This window comes from Magallana gigas, chromosome 6, assembly GCF_963853765.1.
Source record: "Magallana gigas chromosome 6, xbMagGiga1.1, whole genome shotgun sequence".
NCBI lineage: Eukaryota > Metazoa > Mollusca > Bivalvia > Ostreida > Ostreidae > Magallana > Magallana gigas.
This window is the reverse complement of record NC_088858.1, coordinates 6,718,360-6,736,562: the sequence shown is the minus strand read 5'-3', so window position 1 is coordinate 6,736,562 and position 18,203 is coordinate 6,718,360. Positions and strand designations below refer to the sequence as shown.

Below are 18,203 nucleotides of genomic sequence, written 5' to 3'. Positions count from 1 at the left end.
AAATTTCTCAGCACTCTTAGTTTTTTGTGCATTTTTCTTGAATAACGACTTTAGTTCTCTCTTATGAATTACAATGGCGAACATATATAGTATTTCGGTGAAATATGGTGGACAGATTTATTGGTTGTCCTGTCCGAAAAGAAACAGTACGCTTTACTAAAAATTCAGGATATGAATTGCATGACGGGAGTTGTCAAATTTACAGACAGGTGTACCTTAGTTCCTGAATTGACACTTTCGGTATGATTTGCGTACAATTTTGCTTTCAGCTATAGTGAAATAAGCACTTCTTTAAATTAACGGTTTCGTCACAATGTGATGAAACGATTAATATATGTTAATTATGATTTAATCTTTGATGTACATCCTCTCTCTGTCATCTGTGAATAGCAGCTGTTCAATTCATGTTTCACTGTTTTTAATACTTTGATGATCTTGATGAAGTTTTATATGCTAACTTTGTTGTTATACTGTCTGTAGGTCAGTATGAAGAATCAGTGAAACTTGAACCTCACATTCAGTACAGAATGTCGGGGGTATATCCAATGGTGTCATCATCGCCTCCCCCATTTGATGAGGAGGAGGGTGATGATTGGGATGAAGACTTTGGAAACTTCATGGGAGCTGGTCATGATGTATCAGAGAACAGTGTGTCGCAGGACTGGGCAGCCTTTTCTGATTCTGGCTCAAATAACACTCCCACAAAAAATGCCACATCAACACAGGAAAATTCTAACATTACCGAGGAAAAGATTTCTACAAAGTCAATGGAACTCAAACTTGATGCAGATGGTAGTAGTTTGATAACAAGTAGTGATTCTGGATTAGATCTGAACAGTAGTCATTGTATAGAAAGTGTGTTGCAAAAGGGATTAGGCACAGTTCCACATGTTGACTCCGGACTTTTTAGCTCAGAGGTTTCACCCAGTGATCCTCTTAAAAATTGTGATAAGGGTAATGGTGCAGGAAAAACCCTTCATGAACCCATCGATCCTTCTAGTCCATCTGAAGTTCTAAATGAAGATTCTAATGGGGATTTTAGAAACTTTGAAACCAGCCCTGAATCTTTAGTTGAAGATCATAGTGACATCCATACTTCTGGTTCATCAGAAACGGATAAGTTTGATTCCAATCAAACAGTGAATTCTGAGATTGAAATCTCAGTGCAAGACTCTGTGAGTGATAAAAGTAAAGCTGGTATTCATGAAGACTCTACTTCTACATATGATCCCCAAACTGGTAAAGGCAATGAAGAAGGAAATACAAATACCATTTCTGAAGGGGAGGGCAGTAGGAATTTAAATGAAAACATAAATTCATCTACATCTGATGTTTTAGATATAAGAGATAAGGAAAATGAGAAATCCATATCAGTTCAAAGTAAAAACTTTGAGGCAGAAATAAGTGAAACAGATGAGAACCCTTCATCTTTATCTGATTCATATTTTGAGGAGAAAACCCAGACTCAGGACCTTTATCAGGAAAGTGAAAGTATAAAAGATATCTCTGAAATGAAAAATGGGGCCATTATAAACACAAGTTCAAATGGGGATGACAAATATTGTGAGAATGAAGAAGAGCAAGATGATGTCTTAACTACAACAGAAGTTCATTCAAAGGGTGTATCATTATCAATTGAAAAAGATCAAAATCTTGCTCATACAAAAGGAGATGTTATTGATGCATGCAAGGAGAAAGAGGAGATATCTGACAGCAGTGTTACCAGTGTTCCAAACAATGCTGAAGAGGATGATGAATTTGATGACTTTGCAGATTTTGACTCTGCTCCATTTAGTGATGAAGTGCAGGCTAATGAAGAAAATAACAAAACCGAGGCTCAGGAAAATAAAAAGAGTGATATAATTAAACCTGATAATGATGATGGTTTTGATGACTTTGCTGATTTTAACTCTTCTCCATCCAATGAGGATACAGAGGTTTACAGTGAAAATAAATTAGATGATCAGGAGAAGTCCTCTCCCTTGACAGAGGACACTAAAACTAGTAGTGAATGTACAGTGCTAAAACAAGATGATGATGATGATGACGATGAAGATGATGATAAATTTGATGACTTTGCAGATTTAAACTCTTCCCCATCTAATAATACAGAAGTAATCAGTGAGAATAATGAATCAGATGAAAAAAATCCTGATCTAAAGTTTGCAGACCCAACAGAGGACAATATCATCAAAAGTGAAAGTACTGTGATAAAACATGATGATGATGATGACGATGATTTTGATGACTTTGCTGATTTTGACTCTGCAGCTCAAAGAGATGCTGATAGGAGTGAATCCGATGGTCAGTTTGCAGCCTTTTCAGGGGAGGCAACTGGGGAAGACAGTGGTAATTGGGCTTCATTTCAGGAAACCACTGAGAACACAGTAGCTAAAGATGATACTGAAAATCCCAAGGATGAATGGAGCAACCAGGGCAGTGGTCAGTGGAAAGACGGGGAGGAGGATGAGTGGCAGGAGGGGGGTGGGGACGATTTCGGGGACTTTGGAGATTTTGATGAACCTGAGCCACCTCAACCTAGACAAAGTGAAAAGGTGAACTACATATACCGTAATGATTCTTATACAGTAGGTCAAAGAAATGATCTTTCTAAAGATATCTTAGATATGAATGGAATTATTAAGAAAGGAAAACATTGGCATATGTTAAAGAATTGTTGATATTGTTTTGGACCCACCTTTGTTAATCAAGGTTTTATGATCCACTCCTCTCCAGAGGAGAAAAGCAGTTAACTCATAAATTTTAAGCCAGCAAAAACGGTTTTGGACAATGCTTGGTTTTATATATTTTTTGTCTCTCCGTCACTAGGTGGATGAGCTGTCTGACAGAACTGTGACGAGTTGTTTCCTTGAGGATGTTGGAGATGTCCCTTCTGTGGAGTCAGTAGCTGTATTGGAAGATTATGTTCAGAATAAAGAATCAACAACACAGGGGTAAGTCTTCTGGCAATTTGTTTGTCTTTACAAGTAAACTTCAGTCTGTGTGTGTTTATTATTTTGTTTTGTTTTTATAATAAAATGAGTTAACAAATTCTAAAGGAGTAAAAACTCACACTTTTGCATTTATTTTGTACAAAACTATTTATTGTGCGATGAACTTTCAAGATTCATATTTGCAAAAAAATATGATGTATGAAAATTATCACAATATGTGTGGTAGAGTCAGGTATATGGCATTCCTACTAGCTCTGGCTAGCGGGTTAACCCTTTAGCTCGATCGGTAGAGTGCTGGACTGGCAGGACCTGGGTTCAAACCCCAGCAGAGGCATTAAGTGTCTCTGTTACATTTGACGCCCACATTGGGACCTGGGTATTCTCTGGCGGGTGAGAGATATTGTCTCTTGTACTTTGCCCCATAGGTGCTGGCACTCCAGGAGAGTCGGGACACCTCTCTCCTTGGAGGGGGACAATGTGGTAGAGTCAGGTATATGGCATTCCTACTAGCTCTGGCTAGCGGGTTAACCCTTTAGCTCGATCGGTAGAGTGCTGGACTGGTGTGCCAGAGCACCTGGGTTCAAACCCCAGCAGAGGCAATAAGTGTCTCTGTTACATATGTATCAGTATGTAATAGAATAAAATCGCTTATTCTGTTCAAGTTCTTTATTTCAATTAAATATTAAATTTATTGGCAATGAGCTACTCCAATATATGGCGGCGGTGCCACACACAGTCAATTAGTAGACTAGCGCACTCACTTCCAACAGGTATGACGTAAATAATGTAAGGTACTAGTATCACTCACACGTTTCACCCGTTTCACACCTGAACACTCTCAAGGGCGTCAGCGAAGTGAGACTCCGTATAAACTTGTTAGACTAGTTTAAATCTCAAATATTATAATAAGTAAATAAATAATTTCACAAATTAGTCTCACTTTGCTGATTATCATAATAGAATCGAAAACAACTAGATAAATGTTCAAAAGATATTTTTAATAAGTTTAAAGAAACATAATCTCTAAAAAAAAGAATTTGCGCTGAACAGAAACTCTATAAATAGAATAAACACAGGTAAAATATACGGCACGCGATTCGCGCAAATACCACGTATAATTTTAACCATTACATATCTCCCCCGCGCAATTATGTTGATGCCCTCATCAACAAACATATAAAACTGGATACCCATTCAAAAAAAATCTATGTACAATCATCTGAGTTTGACCTGTTTTTCATATGCAAGTATTCTTAAAACGTTTGACTTAAGCTTGCGCTTAGACTTGCACCTAATGCTGCTACAGCATTTCCGAAATCCTGAAACTCAGAACTAGAAGAATCTGCATTTACTGACATGTTTCTGGATAACACTGATTTAGGCAAATTGAAAGGGTTGGGATGCTTACCCGCCGTTGACCTATTAGAGCGTCTAAGAGGTATTTCTTGCCCATGTCCAACAGAAACTTTATTGTCAGTGGGACTCTGACCCGGAGTTAATTGCAATGGAGAATCTAAAATATCAGACTGCTTGTTCTCTGCAATATTATCTTCCGGAGGCATCGACTCTTGTTTATTATCGTTTTCATCTAAACTTACCTGAGATTCTGGATCAGGGTTATCTCCTTCATTCTCTATTTCTGTAACTTCGAATGTCTTTATCTCCTCGTCTGAGTCAGGCTCTTCACAAGGGTCAATATCATTTTGGGCTTTTTCCTTAGTATCTAAGATCTCGTTCCTGTGTAGAACTTTTACATCATCATACCCATCCGCTGACTTAACCTTGTAAACATTTTCTTGCAATTTCTCAGTTATGATATAAGGATCTGGTTTCCACACATCTTGTATTTTGTTCCTACCTTGTACATGATTTCTCAAGAGAACCTTTGTTCCGACATCAATAGAGCAATGAGTAGATTTCCTCTCATGGAACTCGCGTCGTTTTTCTGCACTTTTTTCTGTGTTTTTCTCAGCAGCAGCCCATGCGTATCGAAGGCGTTCTCTGTGTGTATGTAACCATTCATCTACTTCGAAGGACTCGCTGTCATTGTTGATCCCTAGTAAGAAATCTACGGGTAATTTCGGTTCTCTTCCATAAAGGAGATAATAAGGGGAAAAACCTGTAGAAGAATGAGGAGTAACATTATACACATAAACAAGTTCTGGTAAATACATTGTCCACTTTCTCTTTTGATCTGCGTCGAGAGTTCTCAACCTGTCGTGCAGTGTCCTGTTAAATCTTTCGCATTGCGAATTTCCCTCAGGATGATATGGCGTGCTACGTGACTTCTTAATACCATATATTTTACATAGCTCCTTCACGACCTCACCTTCAAAATTCCTACCTTGATCACTGTGCAATCGACTAGGGATACCAATCTTATGAAACCATTCATTGACCAAGTGTTTAGCAACTGTTGAAGCTTTCTGATTTTTTGTAGGAATAGCCATTGTGTATTTTGTAAACACGTCTGTAAGAACCAAAACGTTTTCAAACCCATCTGAAGTTTTCTCTAACAGAGTAAAATCCATTGCCAAAATCTCTAAAGGTCTCTTTGCTAATAAATTACCTAGTGATGGTCTGATTGTAGGGATCGGTGTCTTAGCGATCATGCATCTTTCACATCTTTCAATCCATCTTACAACATCCGCTATCATTCCTGGCCAGTAGCATCTTTTCTTTATAAGTGCCATTGTTCTCTCACGACCTTGGTGTCCGGAACTATCATGCAAAGACTCCATTATCTGTGGTCTAAGACATTCTGGTATAGCTAATTGCAAATACTCACCGTCCAAGCCTTTACTGGTCATGTACAACACACCATTTTTCAGTTGTAACAAATGAAACTTTCGAAGAAATTTCCTCACCTCTCTCCTTTCTCTTGAAATTTGTCTGGAAGTTGGTTTGTGGCCAGTTTCCAACCATTGGAAAACTCTGTTGATATCTGGATCCTCCGTTTGAAGTTTTCTGAGTTCCTCATTTGTATATCCTGGTAAAATGGGGGTTAATTCCTTTCTTTCAGTGATTTCAAGATCTTTGTCCGTTTCAAGTCTCTGATAATCTGTAATAATTTCTCTTAAAGAAGTAGATTGTGAGAAATCTGCTAAAATCTCTTCTGAATTACTTTCGCGGTACATTCTGCTAAGACTATCTGCATTTTTGTTCGCTTTTCCCGATCTATATCTGATATCAAAATTAAACTGTGCCAGCTCAGATGCCCATCTTAACTCACTAGCAGCTAATTTTGATGTCTTAAGGTAGCTAAGAGGGTTGTTGTCTGTGTATACAATAAAACTGCTACCCAGTAAATAGTCTCGAAACTTTTCGGTTATCGCCCATTTGAGTGCAAGTAACTCTAATTTCATTGAGCTATAATTCGACATGTTTCTCTCACCTGGTCTGAGACTTCTAGATGCATAAGAGATGACTACTTTTCCGGACTCCTGTTGCTGACTCAGAACTGCGCCCAGTCCATCATAACTCGCATCAGTTTCAACAATAAATGGAGAGCTGAAGTTTGGAAAGCCTAAAACTGGAGTGCTCGTTAAACATGATTTAAGCTTTTCAAATGCATTGTCACAATCTGCATTCCATTTTTGTTTGAACGGAATTTCTTTTGTTACCATTTTCTTACCTGTGACCTTTTTCTCCTGTTTAGTTAGAACAGAATGAAGCGGAGCAGCAATCTGACTAAACCCCTTAATAAATTTCCGATAGTACCCGGCTAACCCTAAAAATGAACGAAGATCTTTTTCTGTCTGAGGTGTTTTCCAGTCTTTAATAACAGCAATTTTATCAGGGTTAACTTTGACACCATCTTCACTGACAACATGACCTAAATAATTCACCTCCTTGTGAAAAAAATGACACTTTGACGGTTTGATTTTTAGATTGTGAGCTCTTAACCTATCAAACACAAATACAAGCCGTTCTAAATGTTCATCGAAAGACTGAGAAAAAATGAGAATATCATCGAGGTACAAAAGAAGAATTTCAAAATTCTTGTCACCCAAACAAGCTTCCATTAACCTTTGGAACGTACTTGGACTATTGCAAAGACCAAAAGGCATGCGAACAAACTCATACAAACCCAAAGGACCAACTCTAAAAGCTGTTTTGTGACAGTCATGCTCATCCATCTGTACCTGATAGAAACCCTGTGCCAGATCTAAAGTAGAAAAGAACTTTGCTCCATGAAGTGCATCCAATGCTTCTTCAATCCTTGGGATAGGAAACGCATCTTTTATCGTCTTAAGATTGAGTCGTCGATAGTCAACGCAAAGTCGTAAACTTCCGTCTTTCTTGCGCACCAGGACAACGGCAGCACCATAGGGACTTGTGCTTGGTCGGATTATGCCTTGCTTCAGGAGAGTCTGGATGTGCGACTTCACTTCCTCGATCTGATTAGGAGGGATGCGTCTATGTGGTAGTTTGATAGGGACTTCATCTGATGTAAGAATCTTATGTTTGACAGTATCAGTAAACCCTAAATCGTCACTGTTCTTAGAAAAAACATCTTGGTGAGTATTTAGAATTGAAATTAATCTTTCTTTCTCCTCAACTGATAAATTTTCTCCAATATCTACTTCTACACCATGAATCTGAATCGCATTCTTTGTACTGACAACTGCTTTGACATCATGATCTTTCCATTTTTGAATACTTTCAATAGACACATTGATCTCTTGATTCCTTACCTCTATTTCTGCATGACAGTTCGGCTGGCTAGCAAACTCAACCTCTACATCATGAAGTATACCAAGCCTGGATTTCGGATTCAACCAAACATCTTCGTCTCCTATGTTAACGACTCTGACTGGGATCTTGCCGTTCTCTACATCTGCGTAGGTATCAATCAATAAGGTGTTTTTAGGAAGAGTGCCATAATTACCGTGTACTGCTTGTACCAAACCACTAAAGTTTCTAGAAGTCTGACGTGTAGTACCTATAACAACTTTCATTGAATTGGCTGGTATTTTAATAGGATCTTGACCTGCAACTTTGACAAAACTCAACTTTTTGGAACCTGAAATTGACGTACTCATTTCAAATATCGACAACGTATTCAACAACTGATCGTTATGTTCAGTGACTGAATATAAATTTTGCTCAACCTGTTCCTTTAAAATACGGAAGAAATTACTTCCGAGTACTCCGGGAACTTGCAACTTTTTCTGCTTACCGTATTGGTCTGTGGTATCATTGACAACCAGTACACCAACATTTGGCACAGAACCATGCGCAGTGTCTATCACTACCTCAATATAACCAATGTATGGTATAGGCAAGTGATTGGCGCCAGACACTTTCATCCATTTTGTTACGTCAATCAATTTGGGTTCAGATTTTAACAGATCTCGAAAGTAAGACTCGGTTATTGTAGATACCTGTGAACCAGTGTCAATTAGACACGAAATTGGCTTACCTTCAATCTGTACCGTTACGACAGGACATTGTCCTATAACTCTATCTATGATTCTCTGATCAATTGAGTCTTTCGTCTCTGCTCTCTCGTCCGCTGGGCGACTCTCTACAACAGACGCTTCTCGTTTAAAGGAAGATTAGAGAACGATGCCCCCTGTGACTTACCTTTGCGCGAAAAACTACTGGTGTCTAACTGAGTACTACAGTCTTGCTCTTTATGCCCCTTCCCACCACAACGAAAACATGTTATATGGGACTGTCTAACATTTGGAAATTGTCTACCTTGCAAATACTTATTTTCATACTGTGGTTTACTTGTTTTCATGGCTTCAGACAATTTTTTCAATTCTTTCTGATTTTCATCAATTTGCGTTTGCTGAAGTTTCAATATTTTTAAAATTTCTGACAATTGATCTTCACTCTGATCTTTAACAACCTTTGATTTAACACTTTCCTGTGAAGTGATTTCATGTGCAGAAAATGATTTGCTAAGTGGTTCATTTTTATAGTCTTCAGACCATTGTAATTTTTTTTGTCTAAACTCACCAAATGACATAGCCTTCTTTTCGAATGAGAACCGTCGTATCTCTCTTCGGAGAGATGAATCTCTAATGCCCTCAACAAACCGTTCTTTCAACATTTCATCAAAATCGGTAACCGCGTTTTCATCTTTTGCCACGATCTTATCAAGAAGTTTCATTAAGGCTAACGAATAATTTTGCAGCAACTCGCCGTGTTTTTGATCTCGTTGATAGAATTGTTGTTGCAGCGCTCCGAGAGTTTCTGTACTTGCAAAAACACTCTTAATGATTTCTAAGATTCTCTCTGCTGTATCTCTCTCTAGTCTTGGTCTCAACCTTATTTCATCTTTAGCTTGACCACCTAAGTTATCCATTAAAAAATCTATCCTAGCATCATTGTCATTGATAACTTTCAAATGTTGCCTAGCATCATCAAGCCATTCTGCTACATCAGGGTCACTCTCTTTCACAGGTCTCCCACACAACCTTGCAATCTTCTTCTCTCTCGCAACAAACACAGTTTTATTTGGATTTGAATCACTCTTTTGTTTCATTTCTTCATCTTTCAAGCTTAATTCATGCTCTGCTTTCTTTAACCTTCGATGTAGTAATAATACCTCACTTTCTAACTGGTCAGACTTTTCTCTTTCACGGTCAAATAATTCTTTGATTTCGTTTTTAGTAGGCATTTTCAAATACAAATCAATGCACAAAAAACAATGTTATAAGTGAGTTTACAGTTAATAATAGGTGCAATTGTTGTTTATCACCTCAATGGGCGTTGATTGTTGATTGGAACACGCGCACTGTAATGAGGATGGAATGTCCAAGGTCCTTGACAATGTATCGTTGCGTTGAGAACGGTGTTTGTACGTAGTTCTTGATATCAGTTGACCGTTAGTCTATGATGATCATCGAAGTATTGTCAACACAATAACAGGGTCTTCAGCCAAAATTGCCACAGCCACATCAGATCACAACGTTGAGCGTCTTCACAGTGTATGGACCCTAACCGTAACTCATTGCCAATTAAAATGTTTGAAATCCTGTCCACGACGCCATTTTGTAATAGAATAAAATCGCTTATTCTGTTCAAGTTCTTTATTTCAATTAAATATTAAATTTATTGGCAATGAGCTACTCCAATATATGGCGGCGGTGCCACACACAGTCAATTAGTAGACTAGCGCACTCACTTCCAACAGGTATGACGTAAATAATGTAAGGTACTAGTATCACTCACACGTTTCACCCGTTTCACACCTGAACACTCTCAAGGGCGTCAGCGAAGTGAGACTCCGTATAAACTTGTTAGACTAGTTTAAATCTCAAATATTATAATAAGTAAATAAATAATTTCACAAATTAGTCTCACTTTGCTGATTATCATAATAGAATCGAAAACAACTAGATAAATGTTCAAAAGATATTTTTAATAAGTTTAAAGAAACATAATCTCTAAAAAAAAGAATTTGCGCTGAACAGAAACTCTATAAATAGAATAAACACAGGTAAAATATACGGCACGCGATTCGCGCAAATACCACGTATAATTTTAACCATTACAAGTATACATTTGTAGCTTCAAAGTTTAATTTATAAAATCAGTTTGAAGATAATCAGCACTAAGTGTTGTTGATATTTTAACAGCAAGCCACCTAAAGTTTGGAACTCCTTAACAAAACAAATGGCGGAGTCACCACTCAAGTGGTCCCAGTCTCGGAGCAGCAAACAGCTTTTATCTAGCCTTCACATTGACACCCGCAACATTGTAAGTAATGTAGTTATAGGACCATTAGATTTGTTTACTTTATATTGAGAGAGAGGGAAAGAGAGATAGAGAGAGAATCAGCTTTTAAGATTTGGTATTTTATTTTTTTCTTATATCTGTAGCTGATAGGCCACAAGAAACCCTCTGTTCCAATCTATGCATCAAACCTTACCCTCCTGGAGCCTACTAAGGGACCAGCTAAATCGACCAACCCAGAACCCACTCTAGTCAACACAAGCAAGGAGGAACCACAGAAACAGGTAAGACCAATCTTTAGTGTAAGGAATTTAAACCCATGAGTAAGTGTATTTGTATGATGAGAGAGTTTCTGGAAATTTTTATGAGTATCAAATGCTTGGCTGACAATACTGTCAAGTTTTATTCAGCTTTCCATAAAAAATATTTCAAGAAGCCAATAATTTAGAGAAAAAAACTAATTTGTTTTTTCATTGCCGGCTAACATTGGGGGCAACAGTACTAGTACTGTAAACGTACTACATTTGGCTGTGTATTCTAATTAGCACTTGTAACTGGTATGCGGCTATGCTAAATCAAGTACATCGCTAAATGCTATGCATAAATGTACAAGAATATTAGGAACTTACAGCCAAATATAATAGCTAACTGTTATTGGCATAGGACATTTACAACATTTGTTGGATGATCAGACAACATGTGTTGAATTTTTCACCAGTTTTATAATAATGGATTATTATTTAAGTCGAATGAATTTTGCACTTGTGGTATGGCAGTTTTTATGAGATCATTAACCAGTATGTTTTATTTTGGTAGGACATCCCTCCTGTTCAGTTTGACTGGTCCTCCAGTGGTTTAACCAATCCTCTCCAAGGTCAGTACATCGGCCATTTTATTGTATAGTATAGAGTGAAAGAATGTATATACAGTACACATAATTTCCTCTTTACTTTTAAAATGATTGGAGATAGTATTTCTTTTCAAGAAAAGTGAATCAAAAAGTTAAAAAGCTCAGTCAAATGAAAAAAAATGATACCCCCCCCCCCTTATCAATAAAAGTACCAGAAGCAATTAGCTTTCAATTAATCTCTGATTAGTAATAAACTGTTACTAATATACTGGTATCTTTCATTTCACAAGATGCCTTGTACAGACATATATTTGTGATACATGTACATGTATTATGTTTCCTATTAAGAAGGGTCCATTGCAAACAAAATATGGGTTTATAATTATTGCTTAATTTGTTCTGGTGTTTTTCTGTATTAATATGTGCTGTAAATATCTGTATAGGTAGGTGTTCTTGAAGAAACTGTATGTATCATCAAAATATCAAAATTTCTTTAACAAATCCAGTTAGATTTGAAGAAAAAAAAATGATATGTCTTAATTTGTTTTATATCTTGGACAATATTAAATACATGTAAAAGCCGTGCAAAATACTTAAATATATAGAAAAAAATGTGTATTTAAATGTGACAGACATAGATGCAAACAAATTATGATACACATATTTTAAAAGAACATTAAGTCATTAAAGGTCAGTAAATGCCATAAAGCATCATGAAAAGAAAATCCAGCTTAGGATGCTTGCAGACTCTTCTTTTTATCACTGACAAATGAAATTTTTTTGCCATTGCTTAGACTGATGTTCTGTCATTTGATACATGTTTATACTGCATGTCCTCCATATTTCTGTATTCAGTAGCAAATTACAGACAGCAACAAGTAGACAATTACATGTATGTAGATTTCTTTATCTTCAAAATATTTCAAACGAAATCTTTGGTCATCAACAGAACGAAATACTTATTAGATTTGTTACCAACTTTCTGTGGAAATATGCCAGGTTTATAAAATCAATTAAAGAATCTGCTTTCCTTTACCTGCAATGAACTTTTAATAACCCAACATATTTTCATAGACAGTCAGTAATAAAACTAATAAGTAAAAATAACTGTCAGCACCTGTCTTTGTATTCAATATTTGGATAGAGTGATTAAATTGGACAAGCAGAGAGCTGACTGCAGGTGTCAGGTGGTGATACACCAGTAAATTAATTTGATTTAGATCTAGAGGATGTTTATGTTGGTCTTGAATATCAATATTGAAGATACCTTCAATAATCATTGACACACTCCAGAATGATTCATCTTTCTGATTTTGTAGCATGTTAATGAACTAGTCACTGAAGACGGATGTCTGTTCCACCTTAATTAAGCATTTATTTAAAATTTTAAATGCATTTAATATCTTGTTTATTTGTTTTTGCAGGAAATAACAGTAAATCCCTAGATCTGGATTTTCTGGTTGTCCAGGAGACGGAATCTGGAGGCAGATCTGGAGGTAAGCAGAATCTGATCCATTCACTGATTCTAGACTTTTAGTATATACTAGTATATTAACTTAATTAATAATCCTATTCTAACCAGTAATATACATGTATTTGAATTATATATAATACTAACTTAATTTAATGCACAAAGCACTTCCTTGTAAAGCACAAATGTTATAACTACCATATATTTCATAATAACTCTGTAAAGAGAAGAGCTACCTATTATTCCTACATGAAAAAGGATAACACTAATTGTTTTGGATGGTTGTGGTCATTTTAGGTTATATTTACCTCCTTTAGATGAAGAGCTCTGTAAAATATATAAAAAGATGTTCATATTTTAAATCAAAAATGTTTTGATTTTTGCTTTACAAAATGATACTTGATGGCCAAACATATCATATTAAAACGTGTAAGGCGAATTTGATGGTTAATTTGTTGAACACCCAGCCTCCTTAAAAATAGGTAAAGGGGTGAAGTTATAAAAGTATTCAATGTATTTCATAAAGTTTGGATGAGGTAATTATATATTTCTAAAGAACATTCCTGAACCTTTGTTAAGACCGCTGTACAGTTTTGTTTCTTTTCTATTCACTGCTAATTGTAGAGTGGGATTGGGGTAAGCTCCACTCCATGTTAGTAACTCTTTGTTGTTTGTGTCTGTGTTGCTGGTGTGAGTGTGAGGATTAATTGATGTACATCATACATTTAAGTTCAAAATAATAATTGCAGTTGTCTCCTATTTAAGAGTTAAAGACAGTGCATCTTTTTCTTCACTTGAATAATATTCCAGCAGTCTTTCCCCTCATCTTATACACTTTTAGCTCACCAGAGCTGAAGTCCAAAATGAGCTTTTATAATCAAAATTTGTCGGCATCTGTAGATTGTTAAGGTTTATGGCTACAAGGAAATAACACAGATTTTTTATTGTTTTCATGGGAGTAGTCCACAATATTAATTTGTTTTGGGTTTTTTTTAGCAATGCAAACATTCTGATAGAGAGAAATATGTTTGTTAAAACTTAAAATGCAATCCAGAACAATATTGGGGCTCGTACAAAAAAAATATTTTAAAAAATCTGTTACTGTATAAAATAATTTTAAGAGCAAACATCCTTCTTTGAACTACAAAACTCTTTTTCATAAATGATACTTTAACCATCCAGATAAAATTCATTGTGTAGCATTCCACTTTAATAATAGGCATACAAATGCTTTCTTATATTAAAATAATGAATATACAAATATGTAGATCCAGGGTGTAGTCACAACTAAAGTTCAAAGTTTTATGGTAAAAAATTGACCTGGTGTTACAACTTACCGGTAATAGAAACATATACTCAGGTGAGTGATGTGGCCCATGGACCTCTCATTAAATCTGTTTGTAATTGGATATGAGAAAATGGGGCAGACAAGTAAATCTGGTTTATTACTGTATATAGGAAGTAAAACTATAAAATCAGAAAGAGTGTGAAAAGAGTTTGAATATAAATGTTTGCATGTGTTACATAATGTAACCTTACTATTTACACATATTAACATTTCCTGGGATATCAGTACTGAGGAATCATTAATATTTGTGGTAGCTCAATTTTCATGGATTTCCAGGGGACTCTAAAATGCCCATGAATTTACATCCTCAACAACTGATAAAATTTTATTTTATTTATTATTCATGGGAATGGGTCCACAAAATTACGTCCCAACAAACCTGGAAAAAACTGGAAATACCCAAAAATAAGCCTGAGCTGCCGGCCAACAAACTTAAATGATTCCTCAGTACATCCACTCTGGTGGACTTTTTTGGTTCCATTTTAAATGTGCTTAACAGGCACGTAGCATCTTTTTTGAAAGGGGGAATGGCAGACCCTTCCAAAAAATCTTAAAATCTTGATAAGCAAATGGGGAAGGGGGCAAGGTAGTAGCGTAGTGTACCTATAATTTCAATCTAATTAAAATTAGAACTTAGATCCGCTCACGTACAATTGCAACACTAAGCGTATCATAGAGGAGCGGATCTACAAGTCTAATGATTTTATTTTCGCTGTTAATTTCCTTCATTTCAGTTTTATACATGCTCCCCCCCCCCCCCCCCCCCCCCACTTCCCCACCTCGATGCTATGTGCTTGTTTGTCTAATGATGTATTGCATGTTATCTTATTAAGGTGGTATGGGACATCTGTTGATATTTATGTGCATTAAAGTACATTATAATTAAAATACTCTCACTGGTTTAAAATTTTCAAATTCTACAATATGTAACAAAAAAATGTTTTAAAAAATATTTTGAGAAGTAAAAATTGTAAAACTCCCAGCAGGATTCGAACATGACTTTCAGATTCGAAGTAAACCCTCTAACCCACTGCGCTATGCCGTTAGGTGACAATATTGGGAAAGAAACTACTTATATAATTACACTTGGTTTTATTGTTTATTTCGATAAACAATACGTCACAACATGGAAGTGTCCTATACCACCTTAATAAGAACTTATGTCTCAACCTTTGCTTGACAAACTTTTATTTTTTACAAGTACAAATCCTTGAAGAAATAAGAATGGAAACAACTAAATAGCATGAATTGAATAGTCTTTTAATATGGTTGTCCATGCTGAGCATTTCCTTTCACAAATCTAATTTTTGATCAGTTTTACTATTGTTGCATTATATTATATTTTTTTAGAGAGTTGTTCTACAGCTGCTAATTTGTAAATATCTGACATCTGTAATGTATAAAGATTTTTTGAGCTCAGCTATGATGGTGATAATAGTATGACATCTAGTATGAGCATATGTCAAAGATAAATAATTAACAATAGCACATTATTATACATTTTATTGTTGTCAAGAGTTTTTGGCACTGGTGGCAAAATCTTGTAGAGTTAACCCAACAATACCTAACACATGGGTAATGATGATACTTCTCTGATAACATGATTCTTGTCTCTACATTGCAGTATTTGATTCGGAGTTAATGCATGGACAAAAACCAAACCTCCAGCCGTTGGAGAACATCCTAGCCAGTATGAAGGTTAGCACAGTGAAGAAGAACAGACACACGGACAAACTGGGCACCGAGGCGGCCAGGATCATCAAGTCACTGCCTGACCTGTCCTTCATGCAGGCCAAGGTGTTGATGTTCCCAATCCGCCACCAGGCGGAGTAAAGGTCATTCTCTCTGCATTTTATTGGTCACTTTTAACAAGGGAGATAAACTGGCAGTTGTTTAACAGAAGAGTTACAGCATAAACCGATGTCTGATGAATTCCTACCGACCGTTTTATGTATTCATAAATAAGTGATGGATTCAAATTGTGCATTGTTTTAATTGAAAGTGGTCCACACACCCCTCCTCCTACCCTCAATCTTGCATTTCAGTTTGATATTTACATCTAATTAAAATATCACTCATTTTGTTTTACGATCTCATTTGAACAATGTTACATTTACATTTCCTTTATTGATTTGAAATCTTTCAGGATCATCCATGTCAATTTCCATTGTCTGCTTATAAATGTTTTTAACCCAATTTCAATTGTAACTGTATAAAAGGAAGTGGCGTTATTAATAGAATAATCTAAAAATACAAAATTTTGAATGGGAAATGATTTATTTCATCATGAACATTATGTCAAAGATATTACCAATGCCTTCATTTGAAATTGTTTTCTTAGGAAGAAGCAATTAGAGTTTCAAATACAATCTGGGGGCTTTGTATTTGAAAAGTACATGTAACTTGCATAAATGTATTAACTTAAAGTTAACATCTGTTTAATTTAACTGTTGCTAATATGATTATGATATGTCCACTGCATTTATAGTTGGGTATATCCTTTTTATTAAATCTTAAAGCATTCCCCTATTTGTGACATTCTGTAGAGTAGTAACTGTGTTGTGGTCATGGCATTACAGATTGGAATTAGATGGATCACTGATTGTTATAAACACATCAGTGGGAGAGATCATTAAAATAAACACAATTGTTGTGAATTCCGCAGCCTCTAAGATTTCAATGGAGAGAGAGAGAGTGGAGTGTATACTTTTTATGAATCATCTCGTATATTGGGTGTATTAATGTGAGAGAGAGTGTTTTTATTTATTGGAATATGATGTTTTAATGTGATATACATATTTTGTATAGAATAGATCATTTCTGGGTATATGATACTTAATAGTCAATAAAATCATCAAAAACAACTAGTACTTTCAGTTTAATAGAATAATAAAAATTGAAAACAAGACCAAGACTGGAGTGTATGAAGACAGTATCTACATTGAAGTATTTGATTCCGAGTTAATGACAGATTACCAGTACTTTTAATAACGGTTCTGTTAGTTTTGATGGGTAACATGAAAATCAAAAGTGACCCTCCCTGGAATAAATTGGTTTTAAGCAGGGATGTTACATAATTCGATCATTTGTTGGCGCTAGTCGATATTCCAACATGTTGGTGATGTGCAGCTTGATTACCACGTGGGTGTTTGCGAGGGCCTCCCTCATTTGCATGTCACGTGCATTAGACGCTTTACATTCATCTATCTCATGCATGCAATAAATTGTTATGAAATATTAAGGGAAATCAATGGAAAGTCTGTTTACTCATCCAAATTATCTCGTTGATGGTCACTAGGGGTGCATACTGCCACTGCAATATGTTCAGTGGGAATTTTTTTCCCGGGTTTTTGAGATTCAATAAACAAAAATTTGTTTATTTTAACAAAACAATGTCAGTGACCAAGTTTTTAAAATCTCAGTAGAACGCTAGCAAGAGAACAATTATTTGCAATAATTTCTAAAAGTTTCGCAATATTATCATAGTTATACATTTATTCAGACGTTAAGAGCGCTGGATGGCTGTGACCATTTTTAGACTATATATAACTTCCTAAGAAGGAGACCTTTATATAATGCTATAGGAAACTATTTAAAGTTTTAAGCTACAATATACCGGTATATAGTTTAAAAAATCGATCGCACTTAAAAGTTGAAGGTGGTATAGGACATCTGTCGATATTAATGTGAATTAAAGTAAATTACAATTGGTTTCAAATTTTCAAATTTTACTATATGTAACCAAAAAAAAAAATGTTTTAAAAAGTTTTGGAAATGTTAAAAAAAATTGAAATCCCAAACAGGATTCGAACTCATGAAGAGACAATCTAATGACTTACAGATCCATTGTTAGATGAAAAGGAAAAAAAATTATAAAATTATACTTGT

General features: G+C 35.6%; 1 protein-coding gene across 4 annotated transcripts; it reads left to right on the top strand.

Moving 5' to 3' along the window:
• Window positions 1-137: 137 nt before the first annotated feature.
• Window positions 138-17,318, top strand: LOC105340340 (protein starmaker). 4 transcript variants are annotated; one of them, XM_066086438.1, is made up of 9 exons: window positions 138-240; window positions 481-2,555; window positions 2,830-2,954; window positions 10,550-10,670; window positions 10,793-10,930; window positions 11,463-11,520; window positions 12,921-12,992; window positions 13,592-13,603; window positions 17,263-17,318. In XM_066086438.1, exons 2-9 carry the CDS (start codon window positions 528-530, stop codon window positions 17,301-17,303), a joined length of 2,595 nt encoding a protein of 864 aa, XP_065942510.1. In that variant the 5' UTR covers window positions 138-240; window positions 481-527; the 3' UTR covers window positions 17,304-17,318. The 4 variants fall into 4 exon arrangements, with proteins under 4 accessions (XP_065942510.1, XP_011444644.3, XP_065942511.1 ...); XM_011446342.4 differs by lacking the exon at window positions 17,263-17,318 and adding an exon at window positions 15,940-17,179; XM_066086439.1 differs by lacking the exon at window positions 13,592-13,603.
• Window positions 17,319-18,203: the final 885 nt, after the last annotated feature.